The sequence below is a fragment of the Leuciscus leuciscus genome (genome assembly GCF_965113295.1).
Source record: "Leuciscus leuciscus genome assembly, chromosome: 25".
NCBI lineage: Eukaryota > Metazoa > Chordata > Actinopteri > Cypriniformes > Leuciscidae > Leuciscus > Leuciscus leuciscus.
In genome coordinates this window covers 23,080,691-23,094,101 of record NC_138724.1, presented here as the reverse complement: position 1 = coordinate 23,094,101, position 13,411 = coordinate 23,080,691, and the positions used below count along the sequence as shown (strand labels likewise).

The 13,411-nt window shown below is 36.5% G+C and overlaps 2 protein-coding genes and 1 long non-coding RNA gene across 15 annotated transcripts in view; 2 read left to right on the top strand and 1 right to left on the bottom strand.

Annotated features, from left to right (window-relative positions):
- LOC309490893 (major histocompatibility complex class I-related gene protein-like) overlaps positions 1–13,411 on the top strand; it is a 66,469-nt gene that overhangs the window by 20,158 nt on the left and 32,900 nt on the right. The window lies entirely within an intron of this gene.
- Positions 797–13,411, top strand: part of LOC309490890 (class I histocompatibility antigen, F10 alpha chain-like) — a 69,172-nt gene continuing 56,557 nt past the window's right edge. For 2 of the 13 annotated variants that reach the window (XM_082160217.1, XM_082160203.1), the window contains exon 1: positions 995–1,173. In XM_082160217.1, the coding sequence (XP_082016343.1) occupies positions 1,050–1,173 (124 nt within the window). In that variant the 5' untranslated portion in view covers positions 995–1,049. Of the gene's footprint in view, positions 1,174–2,624; positions 2,865–5,287; positions 5,567–5,728; positions 6,008–6,087; positions 7,466–13,411 lie in introns of those variants that run through there. The other 11 variants (XM_082160207.1, XM_082160206.1, XM_082160208.1 and 8 more) reach the window with 10 other exon arrangements.
- On the bottom strand, positions 2,872–12,052 carry LOC309490910. Its single transcript, XR_014202874.1, has 3 exons — positions 11,495–12,052; positions 11,277–11,384; positions 2,872–3,794 (listed from the first exon to the last, which is right to left on the bottom strand). It is a non-coding gene; the product is annotated as an uncharacterized lncRNA (long non-coding RNA).

Here is a 13,411-nt window from a genome sequence, read left to right as displayed (position 1 = left end):
ATCGTGCATGGATGACCCATCACACAAGCCTACCATCACCCTGTTCAAATTTAAAGGGGTGGTATAATGCCCTTTTCACAAGATGTAAAATAAGTCTCTGATGTCCTCAGAGTGTGTATGTGAAGTTTTAGCTCACAATACCCCACAGATATTCTTATATAGCATGTTAAAAATGAGCTGCTGCTCCCGGCACAGAGGGCGGAGATACAACAAATTGTGTCCTGAAAACTTCAAAAAGTTTAGCCTTTTATGTTCAAACCGGATTCAGAGAAAGATGGAGAGACTCAAGAAGAAGTGACAACATGTTGACAACATTTCTGAATGGTTAGTTGATGAATTTATGCATCTTATGTATAGTTATCTTCTAGTCATTGATTAGCATATTCTGTCATGATAATCTATAAATTGTGTTCCTGGGGACAGGGTTTATGTACATTTTAGGGTTAGTGATGTCACTAACCCGGGAGGAATGTTGTGTAGTCCCTACCAGACGTTTGTTGTAGTCCTTAAAAAGCAAAATATCTCCCTTTGCTTTGAACTTTGTGTGTCGTAACTTTGCAGATGTTGTTTATGCTGAAACAGCAACATTACACACTAACTAAAGTTAGAAAAGTGAAATCATAATCAATCACCCCTTTAATGAAAAAACTAAACATAGGCTGAGACGCAGCCAAATGGGCACTGTGGGTTAAATTATTCTTTGTGCATTGTAGGAAAGCATGTTTCTGGCGTGTGTGAATGTGGGAGTCTTGAGACAGTAGGGCATGTTTTCCTAGAATGCAGAAAGTAGCCTATAGGGCAGAAATAAATATATTCTTTGTTAAACTGGCAGGACTTGGAGTTAAGGCTTTTTCTGTTTTATCTTTGTTTGGACACTGACGAGCATAAAATGATCTCCAAGGCAGTTCTTCAGTTCTTGCATGACACAGGACTGTATGTAAGAATTTAGTTCAAGCTTTGACCAGTGGAGGGCAGTAATACACTCAGCAGCGTCTACACTGCCGGAATCCTACAAGAAGAAGAAGGAGAAGACGCAGCCATGTTCTAACATGGTACCTGTGCAGGTAGCCAAAATGTTTGCAAAATATTTGAAGACTAAAAGCATGCAGTGCAAGTGGACACAATCGTATGTCGTTTTTTTACTCACACTTTCACTTCCATCTGCTTCATATGGTAAGTTGTTTACGTTTTTAAATATTATTAGAATTTTAAAACCTAGTTGTTGGCATAAAAAAAGATATGGCAGAACAAATATTTAATAATAGCAAGTACATTTCTTACTAAAGTTATTTTTTCATCTCAGTTTTTCTAAAACAAGAAAGATCACTAGCTAGATATAAATCCCAGTTGAGGTGGTGGGGCACGTAATTCTGTTACAATGTGCCACGCTATTAGAACTATTCTTTGATGTTTGTGATGTTACGAACATATAACTTTTATGAATTCTATTGGCAAACCATGAGAAAGAGGCGACTGCGAGTAAAGACTGTGAGTTGAGTTCAAAATTCAGAAATTATTATTTCATGAAATGCAAAGCTGGCCCGTCTATTTGTCTCTTGTTCCATGAGAGTGGTGTGTGTATGGGGTGTGTTGTGTTCAGCTTTGTGTTTTTCTGAATGTCTGAATGCGTTTCTTCTTCTATTTGCTTTTCCTCACATTGTTTTGAACTATGCTGTATATCTGTATTTGCAGTGTGTTCATCCAAAAGTTGTTTATTTTAATTATTAAAAAATCGCATTATTTTATTTGAAAAAGTTAATAATTGTATTTTATTTACAAAATCATTTTGTTTTTCTAGTATATTTTTTTGATTAGATCAGACAACATTTTAAGCTGTCATATGGTCGTTACAATGTGCCCCTCATGTTACAGTGTACCCTATGGGCATGTTGTCACTGTTCACTCATAAGCTTGTTTCATTAATACAGTGTATACTTTTTTCTTTATTTTATGAAGGTAAAATTTTGCCATAAAAAAATCACATGCGCAGGGTAAGATTTATGAAAGTGTACATAAGATTGTAAGTGTAAATTAAATTGCATTAGGATGAAGCTGCAGTTTCACAATGCATGAATTACACTTACGAATAACAGTAAAATGATGCAAATATTTTTTATTACGCTTGAAAGGCGATTTACACCTTCACAAATCTTCTTGCGCATGCAAATTTAATTTATATTATCTTATGTACACTTTCACAGATCTTACCCTGCACATGTGATTTATGGCATTATTCTACCTTCATAAAATAAAGAAAAAAGTATACACTAGTCTGTATTAATGAAACAAGACCACATATTTGTACTATACATGTGTGAAATTAATGCGTAAAAAACAACAAAAAACACTGAATCTCAAGTGGATTTATATAAACTGAGAAAGTCAAAAAGTGTTAGGTTTTGCCCCGCTCTCCCCATCTCATATCATTTTCATTCTGAATGAATAAGTCATTGCCAAGATTCCAAGGCTTATGTTTTAAATTAAAAATAAAAAGGATGAAGCTTAAAAGTTGTATTGTATACAGTCTCATAGCCTACTATGGTAGAAATCAATCAATCAAGAATCAAATAATCAAAAATGAACAATAATCCATTGTAATCACCAATAATCAATTTGTTTTTCAGGTTCTCACTCTTTGTGGTTGCTTTCAACTTACATTAAGGGAGAAACACAATTTCCTAAATTTAGTAGCACAACAATTTTGGATGACATCACAGTTGGATACTATAATTCAAAGACATATATTCCAAGAAGGAATACAACAAACGAGGATGATGTGATTGATTCAGTTTACATTAAGGATATAAGTGACTACATGTATGAGTCCTTTTTTAGAAGAGCTGCACTGTTAAGCCAAAATGACAGTAAGTATCTGGCTCAATGACATCTATTAATCTATTTAAAAATGCATGAAATGCTATTCATACTGTACATATTAAATTTCTTAAACATCTTTTTGATGAGCATATTTTTAATGTTTGATTTAAAATGTTTAGTTTTTTAGGTGAAATCATTTGTGGTATCAGAATTAAAAGAATAACTTTATAATAATTTCTGCAAAGTCTTCTATTATTGTTTTTTATAAAAAATATAAATATGCTTCTTATATTTTTAAAACATTGTCTGAAAAATAAAATGTAATGTGGTATTAGCCTTTGAGCTGTGTTTATGATTGCTACGATATAGTGGGTTTTGATTTTGCATTTAGAGTGACCGTAAAGTATGAACGGGTGAGTTATAAGGTATGTGATTGGAATGTTTTGATATTTGGGATATGGTCATTGGGCTACTTTTGGGCTATTTTGTTAAGCTGGCCTGGCGACCCTGCTACAAGATCACATTGTTAGGGGTTAACAGTTTAGGATCCAAGGACCAGATGTTTGAAAGAAGACCCGGAGTCAGAATTATAATAAATTGAAGAAAAGTTTTACTGAAGACAGTCTGCAGTTTCATCAGCAGAAGTCAGCTTCAAGACTCACACAGGAGTTCGTAGGCCGCCCCGCTTACAGTTACAAAGATCACAGCAGTTATACCATTTCCAAGGTCTAAGCTACGTCATTGCTTACAGATTCTGATTGGCTAAGAAATGGATAAACATAGTAATTTTCCACACATATACAGATAGACTGAAGCATATCTCCATAGATTATGCGGCTGACACTCGGACCCTGAAGTTAGACACGTCATGACCTTCCAGTTCTCAGATTTGGGTTGCTGGGTGACAGCATGTTTCGAACAACAACTCAGTCAATCTCCAATAATGCCAGTGGTTCCTTAACCTGTAACCAAGAAGACTAACACACACACCAACACACACAAGGTTGGGTTTGGTCAGGCTCTAACTATAAACAGGAGAGTTTAAAACATCAAGATAATGCGGTCTTTCTCAAGAAGAGCAACACTTTAGTCTAAGTAAGGCTTTAACAAAGAAATGGTCCCTTAAACTATTGCCTTCAATGACCCCTATGTGTTTTAACATGTTGAAGACCTTTCTCAAACACAAAACATTTCCCTATTTAATTTCTTGAAGCCGGGTTAAATGAGCAAGCACTGTTATTACATTCAGATATCAAATACTGACATTAAAGGTGAACTAAGTAACTTTTTTTTAGCTTAACTGAACAGCTTCGGAGTCATTGGAATGGTTATATTACTTATTTCGGGTTGAATGGTGGTCGTTTCGCACCCCCCTGGTGCCCGTGAACGGAAAATACGCACTTGCAACTTTGAGCCGGCGGGCCGCCGGCCGCTGCGTCAGGAAGTATCGCGTGATATCAGGTCTCACGATGTAAACAATTGCTTTACGGCCAAAAGAAATCTGCTAAAATGCTGTCATTATTGCGCTCCCTCACGCTGTTCGAACCTCGAATGAAGAAGACGTTTTAAAGAATGTCCCATCTGCTTTGATGTCGTTGATCTATAGCCTCTGGTGTCTGAGAATCACCAACGAGTTTTTACAACAGTGTTGTCAAATATCTATTCCGAAGCTGTGGGGGGAGCTCTAGAGAGAAACCTGCGAGCAAAAAGCGAGAATACAGCGAAGAAATCCCGAAGCTACTGAGTGCTGCTTTAAAGAATACATGAAAAGAACATTTCAGTAATCACACTGGTAACTTCTATAACAAAGTAAAATCTCCAGAGAAGTCATTCAACTCATTTGATATTTAGAAGGAAAAATATTGATTAATACATTGATTATAATCACTCATTACATATACATTGAAGCAGCAGTGGATTCCAATCCACCCCCTTCAACATGGCGATAATATCAAACAGGTTTGAAAATTTTGCAGCATCTGTGAATGCTTGAGACGTCGCCGACCTGCTCAAACTTAACAAGCATCGGCGACTACAACCAGCACCGATTTAGCCGCAGACCTTGAAAATCTGTTTAGGACAGCAAAATCCAGCCAAAAGTTGTGTAGCGTGAGCTTCCCTTAAGACAACGACCGACAAACACAGGTTTATTCAGACAAGGTAACAAGGATAATGGCAAGATAACAAGATGCGGAGACAATCAAGGGGTACCAATGATCAAGGAACTGCAAAGGGACTACAAAACTACTAGGGGAAACAGTGACCATTAGATAATTTGATTTTTATATTTTTTTTACAAGGCAATGTTAGTTTAGGTTGTAAAATAGCATGTGGTTATTTACAATGACACTTTTAGAGTTATCAAATTTAATTTTTCTTATAAATGGTTTGCTAAACAAAGAGTGTAAGATGGAGGAGGCTAATCCATGACAATCTCCCATAACAGTTCTCCCTCATATTTCCCTCACAGGTCTTGATGTTTATCAGACACTGGTTGTGTGTGAGCTGCTGGACTCCGACAAGCCTGGAAAGATGATTGTTGCAGATGCTGCCAGAGGCTCCACCACAGATGAACTGAGTTACATTAACAACACATTTACTTATACTGTGGCTGTAAATATTAAACAAGAACTGATCAAACCTGACCTGGAAGAATTTAAGCAGATTTTTGCAAATACCTTTTACCCACTTTGTATAACAACTCTCAAGAATTACCTCAAAAAGAGAAGAGATCAAATGAACAGAAAAAGTACGTACTCAAGGGCACATCTAAATTCCCTAAATTTGTTTTATGAAAACAAATGTAACTGTTTAGAGTAAATCTTCAGGATTAAAAATAAATCCATGTATTTATACATGTAAAACGTTCTCTGACGTTCTCTTGTTTATTTTTTTCCTCTTCCTCCTACAGAAAAGCCCAATATTACACTCACACAAAACGCAAACTCAGATTCTGGAGGGTTTCGTGTGAGTTGTTTGGCAACAGGATTTTACCCTCGTCACATCAACCTGACCCTGTTCAGAGATGGACAGCCTGTATCTGATCATGAGATCACTGGAGGAGATCTGCTGCCCAATGGTGACGGGACGTACCAGATGAGGAAGAGTCTGGAGATCAGTGCAGACAAACACAAATACAGCTGCTCTGTTACACACCTCAGCCTGGACAACAAACTGATCATTGAGTTAGGTAATGAGCTTTTACAAAAATAGGAAGTATCAGATAAAATCTTTACATGTTGATCTTATTCTAAATGCTTCCTCTTTTAGAAGATGAACCTTCCAGACGTCACATAGGAGTTGTTGTTGCTGTCCTGCTATTGGTATGTGCGATATCTGTGATTTTTGGCAGTGGTTTGCATGAGAAAAGGCAGACGGGAAGACAGAGACTATAGAGGTAGTTCTAACTTAATGATGTAGTATGTTTTTCTTAAAATATGAAAATATGATCTATTTGAATTTTTACAAAATAACTTTAAATGGAATGTATTTGTGTCATGTGCATCTGTTGTAGAGGTGTAACGATACACACATTTCTTGATGCGATACATAGCATTGTTAGTCAAATAAAAAAAACTGCAATGCTTTAATGTTCTTGGCATTTATTGTTGTTTTTGGTTTAATGAAAACCAAAATGTCTAATATGTGTGGGTAGGATTTTCTTCTGTCTCTCAAAATGTCTTATTTTATTGTTGTTTTTTATCATTCCATTTTATTTCATTTTAAAGTATAACGTACACTTGTCTACCATATTGAAGATGTCAAAAGACAGTATTAAACTATCAGCAGTATCAAACAATACGATACAATCTTTTTTTTTTTTATACCACCTGCCGGACAGTCTGGTTGAAGAGAACAAAGGACCCTCGTGCACTATCGAGGGCTAGTTCAAATGTTAATTTCCAGAGAGGTCCTTTGTTCTCTCAGGGTCTGGTCGCTCTTTAACCAGACTGTCCGGCGTCTCCTAATTTCTCAATTCTTACATACCATAGGCTCTTATTTACATAGGCTATTACAGATTATAAATGTAGTACAACTGTAAAAGTGGGGTGAAATGAATTCAGGTACGCTGTGTATTATATTAAATCATATTTATGTAATTTTACATATTCATCTTCTTTTCTTTGGATTGGAAATTACATTTGAGAATCTGTCTGTCTACATTTCATACTTGATGTTAATCAGTTTAAACCATGTTTCCAATTCAGAAAAGATTTGTTGGTTGTTTATTTATCTGATTTAGAAGTATAGTGACATTTAAGCCTCGTTCAGACTGTCAGTGTCAAGTGTGAACGGCAAAAAAATCAAATGGAATGGAAATGGAAATCCATTTCAGTCTGACCGCTCTGATTGGCTTTTAAAATATTAAATGTACTTATCCAATCTGTCATGTATTAACGACACAGCAAAACAGTTTTTCTCCCGTTATAGACTGTGACAGGGGGACGTCACAAAGTAGAAGTTTAAGTCGCCCATGCGCAATAGAATGCCGTTGCTGTCCATCAGCAGATGTTGCTTAAAGTCCCTATTGACTTTTGTCTGAATACTGTTGTCTTTGCTGTGTTCACTTGTTTAGCTTACAGATATTATAACAAAATATGATTGTATAGCTGTTCAGATTGTTTGTAAATAAAACATTTACATCAAATATTGCCTATTTGTGCCTTTTATCTATTTATTTCTAGCAGGGACGGACTTAGTGATTTGGCGGCCCTAATCGATTCCAGGTATGGGGCCCAACAGTCAAACTTTGAACTCAAAACATTCTTTTTATATATATATATTAGCCTATTTTTTGTCTATTCTGTTCTTTTCTTTCCTACATTTGTAGATAAACTGCATGTTTAAACAATTTGAAACCTGAAACTTTTATTTTCTCAATGTAAAATTAAATACATTTGAATTCACAAATAAAAAAAACCTAAATTCACAAACAAAACTATTTACAGTTAATTAAGCATATTTGCGATTACTCTTTCAATTAATGCGTAACAATTTCTGTAACTCTGAACTTTTGTATTTTCTCAGTGTAAAAAAAGAAACTAGACTTCTCAGTAATTCTGAAAATATTACTATAAATTACAGCAACACCTCCGCCTTTGCCTTATGTTTATAACAGTAATCTTGGGGTGTGGACTCATTTAAAGTAATGCAGCAACACATTATTTTTTTGTTATATTATGTTTTGTTACCACTTCTCAACACCAAAACTTCACTCTAGTCACTTATCCATATTTACACCACTGATTAACATACTCTACATTGTTAATTGTTAGTTAATTGTTTAAGTTATCATAATAAATATGTTTACTTTTGCCAATCCTCCGTGTCCTCTTTGCATTTGTCATGGTCTTTGAGCCGGGTTATGAAATAATTGTTTGGTTTTAGCCAGGTTTAAAGTTAGGGATTGAATATTCAGCAACCCAAGCTTTATCATTTGCTCATTTGTATTATATCTGTTTTTTATTTGTTGAACATCAATTACATTTTTACCCTTAGATGGGTTTGGAAGTTTTTTGTATGTCCTAATTCCGGAAACAGACACAGTAGTTGAAAGAGTCTCTATGTGACGGGACACACAGATGAATGGAGAAACAACAGACAAAATTCTATTAAATTGTCATTTAAGGTCTAAAAGTTATAGCAATACTTCTGTTTATATTTTATTTCTACCAGTGGTCAGTTCTATATATATATATATATATATATATATCAATTTTTTTATTTTTTTTTATAATAAAAAAAATATATGTATATATAATTATACCAGTATCTTTCTACATGGTTCACATTGCTGACTCGTGTTAATCCATACATTTTAGCATCATAATTTCTTGGTTGCATAGCAACTGTTGATTTCATGAAGCAAGGAAGCAAAACTCAGATGGGAAGATTAATCTAGGCTGCGTTTCCCGAAAGCATCGTAAGCCTAAGTTGATCGTAGAACAATTGCCACCAAAATGGTCTCTATATCGGTACAACTTAAAGGCACAATATGTATTTTTTTTTATTTAAAAATATAAAAAATCACTATATCTATGTAATATATTTTTTTAAATTGTGTATTTACATTATCCCGACAGTTCCAATTAACTTCTAAATCCAGAGAAATTTATATTTTAATTCGAAGACACGGACCGTGTCTTTATTTCCGTTTTGTCGCCGTCAATGCCGTCATATCCGTGTTGTCTCTGGTTTCCGCTCGTGCTGCCATGGCAACCAGAGCTATGAACCAGAGCCCTCTGATAGTAACCAAACTGACGCGGACAACTGTGTAGTTCGCAATGTCTATTTGCACGCTGTTGTTGTTTCGTTCAAACATTATGGACCATGGCAAGCAGACTTTGGATAAAAAAGGAGAACTAAACCGAGAATCAATATCAGCGCGGTGTTTTCGAGATGTCGAGAGCTCCCATGGACACTATATAAACGAGAGCTCCACGTCCGAGACTTCGACAACTCCTACATGTACTTTATTAAACAGGCGAGCACATTTACATAAAACTAATCAAGGTTATATAGTTCAACAATGATAAAATGTTAGAATATGATCTGTATGTTATTCTAATGTTGATCTAGCTAGCTTACTGCTAGTCTCATACAGACAAACTAACGTTAACACATACATTTCAACACATTCAAATGCAGTTTAGAGTGATAGTGTAATGTTAGACCAAGTGAAACAGCGCTGCGTTACCTCACAAGTTTAATTTGTCTAATAAACTGACCTGTGAGTAGTAATTCTGCGTGTAGTTCGGTAGAATGAAATGTCCATATTCCTTTTATATCCGCGGGACTCCATCGCGTTTGGAGCTGATAGCTGTCTCTTAGCAATCCCGAACTGCTTCATATCACAGTCATGATTAAAGCATCGATGTATTCAGTAATCCATATACATTATTAGATCGGTCGGCTTGACGTTGACGACAAAATCCATAATTCATAGGAAATGTTGCGTCATCAATCTACGCCTTTGTTATTGTAAATAGGTTAGCGACCCCTAGTGGAGAAAAAATCCCATACTGTACGTTTAAACATTATCCACATGCACAAATACCATATATTACTTCATATAGTTTTAAGGCCTTGAACTCTCTCTTCCCGTTTTCGGACCTCAAAGTTGTACTGCCTGGATAGGCCATGGTCTAGGAGGAAGGTCATCATCCTTCTTGTCACCTCGTCAACCTTCTTGTGAAGGAAAGAACTGCCAGAAGCATGGGTGTGAGCACACTTGGGAAGTTTCAGATCAAATTCACTGCTAGCCTCCAAATAAAATTGAATTGAGTAGCACTACCCTAGACTTAACACATACCAGTTCGGACATGAAGTTTGGGTTTGCCAGTTTTTCTTCCATGATTTCCACATCCCCTAACTGTCTTTAGCGGGAAACCCTCAATGTTGCCACGCTGTTGTAGAGGCGTTTGTAGCATCCTCCCTTGGATTTTTTGTGTCTCTTTCATCTCCTCAAGGAGTGTTAAACACAGTGTTGCTAAATACTGTTACAAAGACCACAAACTCACACAAAAAGCCAAGAGTCAAACTGCCCAACCAAAGGAAATGCTCATCACCAAAATGGTGATGACCAAAGGATTTTCAGTAAAAAAATCAACATCTAAATCTGTTAATTCTTAAGAAGTTCTATTTCTAATAGACACAAAATGTTGAATTGGCTCAACTACAAAAGATTTGTTACAGAATAGCTGCATCTCTCCAGAAAACAAATAATGTCAAGTTGACTCAATTAAACTTTTTTTTTTTTTTTTTTTTTGTATTACAGACAACTTATTTTCAGTTCGTATAACTGTTATTTACAAAAGTTGAGTCAACAGGAAAAAGCTTGGGGAAATTAATACTAAGATTTTTTTTGTTATACAACCTTAATTTTTTTTACAGGTGATGACCTGAGGGTGGATGGAGGTGTAGGCATGATGGGGCTGCCGGACCAATTGTCATCATAATCATCCTCACTGGACAAAATCACTCGCCAAGAAATGTATAATGTACAAGCACAATCAATGAGTTAAAGCATTTTAAAAACAGTTGGTTAAAAAAATATACAACAGGTGATACCACTATACACAGGGTTCGTACACATTTCCACAAGAGAATTTCCATGACTGATGTATATACAGTATGACTACACTCTGGATACCAGAGAGACCCTAACATGGATCCTTAACATCTGTTCCAACACCCCATGCCCCCTTCAGGCATCCACACATCCATTTGTATACATCTCTTTTCCCCCCTTAACATGTGATTGTTACTTTTATTAGGCTAATTGATTACATATAATATTATTTATTGGTTAATCGTATATCTGTTGTCTACCTCCCTCGTTTTGACAGCTTGGAGCCAAATACACTAAACAAAACTCCCACAAACCTTGTCCTTCCTGTGTCATTGGGAAATTCAAATTTTCATTATCAATTTAGTAGTAGTAATTCGAATAGCCTCACCTCTTTTGCGCTTCCCCCTTCCCATATTCTCTGTAGAATCAGACTCGGTTGGTACATCTGTGTTCTGTTCATACTCTACTAATTTTGTGTGGGCAATTTCATACGTTGCTATGGGAGACAGACAAATGAGTGGCAATTAGTTTCATTCAGAGCAAATTTAAACCGAATCAACAGTGAACTCATCATGTCAGATAATATCATACACATGGACACATTACCGACTTTTCTCTCGACAGTCCACTTGTATGTCGCCCAGTCAGTGTGAGGGTCCTGTTGCTCTATCACCGCCATGTTCTTTGCCATGTTCATCCTTGCTGGTGGCCAGCAGCATTCGTCCTCCTCAGGCCCGATAGACCATTTGGTCGGTATAACTGCCAATCCTCCACCATTTATAAATTAAACTATCGCGAAAGGTAACATGCTTAAAGAAAAACAAATACATACATAAAAATACATAAATTCATAATTAAAACAAACAATAAAAAACAAAACAAAAACAAATAAATAGCACACTAGTGCAGGAGTGGCAATGCCAAGTATCCAGTCTTGAGTGGCAACAACACCATTTTTGTTTTTAACTCCTCCACAGGTAACAGCTGCAAGTTTTCAGATAAATTGAAAACAAAAAGAATTCCAATACATGATGAGTCCATTGGATAGTTAAAAAAGGATTTGGCAGTTTCAAAGAAATTACACAGGACTTTAACAGTTCCAGAATGTGACAAAATGTTTCCGCACAATAAGAATCCTTCCCCCTACAGAAAAACCGTCATCGCCACGAGAGGAGGAGATCAGTGTCTGTCCATCATTGTAACGCCTGTATTGTTCCCATGTTGCAGTTGAATTAATCATTGGTCCAGAAAAGTGGAGCTGTTTAAGTGGGCTGAAAACTGATGTGGTCTTTTGGCTTGCCACTTTCTGCTTCCCATGGATCCTCCTGACGAGTTGTTGGACAGGGTTTTGAGGCCGAACTCTTGAGGGTTTTTTCAGTTTACCTAAGTTTACCTAAAAATGTCTCAAAAGGAAAAGCTGAAACACTATCCAACGGGCATCTAGAGCTAGGTGGATCAATGAATGCATGTTATAGCTGACAAATTCAGTGCCATAAATTGCAGCAAAATCTGTTACAAAGAGTTTCAAAATCTCCTCAGCATAGTCACAATTGTCAGGAGAACATAAGGAAGGACTCAGAATAATTCTCATAGATACCGATAGAAGTAAAAAGCTTCTGTTCATTCTACTGGGTATATTATTGAGGAGAACAACAGGGCAAGTGTAAAGCAAAAATAGCCGAAGCTCTGTTGCTTTCCATGTGGTGAGTTCAAACAAGGATCGTGGTTTCCTTGCAAAATTGCTAGGTAAATATTGCCTGATAGAAACCATATATGCTGACATTACAACAAAAAACTTCATAGACTGCCTGCATTTCAGCGGCCCCTTCAACCAAAGAAATATTAACTTACGCATTGTCCCCAAGCACACAAGGTGCATATAATCTAACACAAAACTGGTAACTAAACCTATACCCAGATCATTTAGGGGGGAGGCTGACAGTCGGTGCTGTTAGCCTTGCCTACCAAATTGCTCATCTGTCCTGAGCTCTGCTGATATTTCAGGATACCTTCCCATTAATGTACTGGCCTTTTTGAGAGCACCTCTCACACCCATAATAGCCCGTACGGCCTTTGGAGCATTTAAGAAAGGCACGAGCAGGTGCATCACAAATAAAAGCATTGGGTAATGGTACCCTGAAATGTACACCATTGTACACAATACCACTGTGAGAAATGGCTTTCATATCTACAATGAATTCTTGTAAATACTCTTGCACATTTGCCGGTTTGGACGCACCTGAGTACACTCCAATTACAAACACACTACACCCTGGAATTTCCTTAATCATACCCAGAATAGGCCACAGACTCATACTGGAGCTACGGAATAAGGGCAATCCATCGATGTTAATTCGAAGTGCGAGAGTATCAGTCACATTTGCTAAATGTCCTAAAGATGTTAGTTCAGCTATGAGAGCATTTTCAATTCCAAAGTGGTAACAGGACCCCCCAGCCATATTTGCCACATTGCAAGATCTGTCAGTGGTCATAAGAGTTCTGCCATCCATTGGGATATCAAGA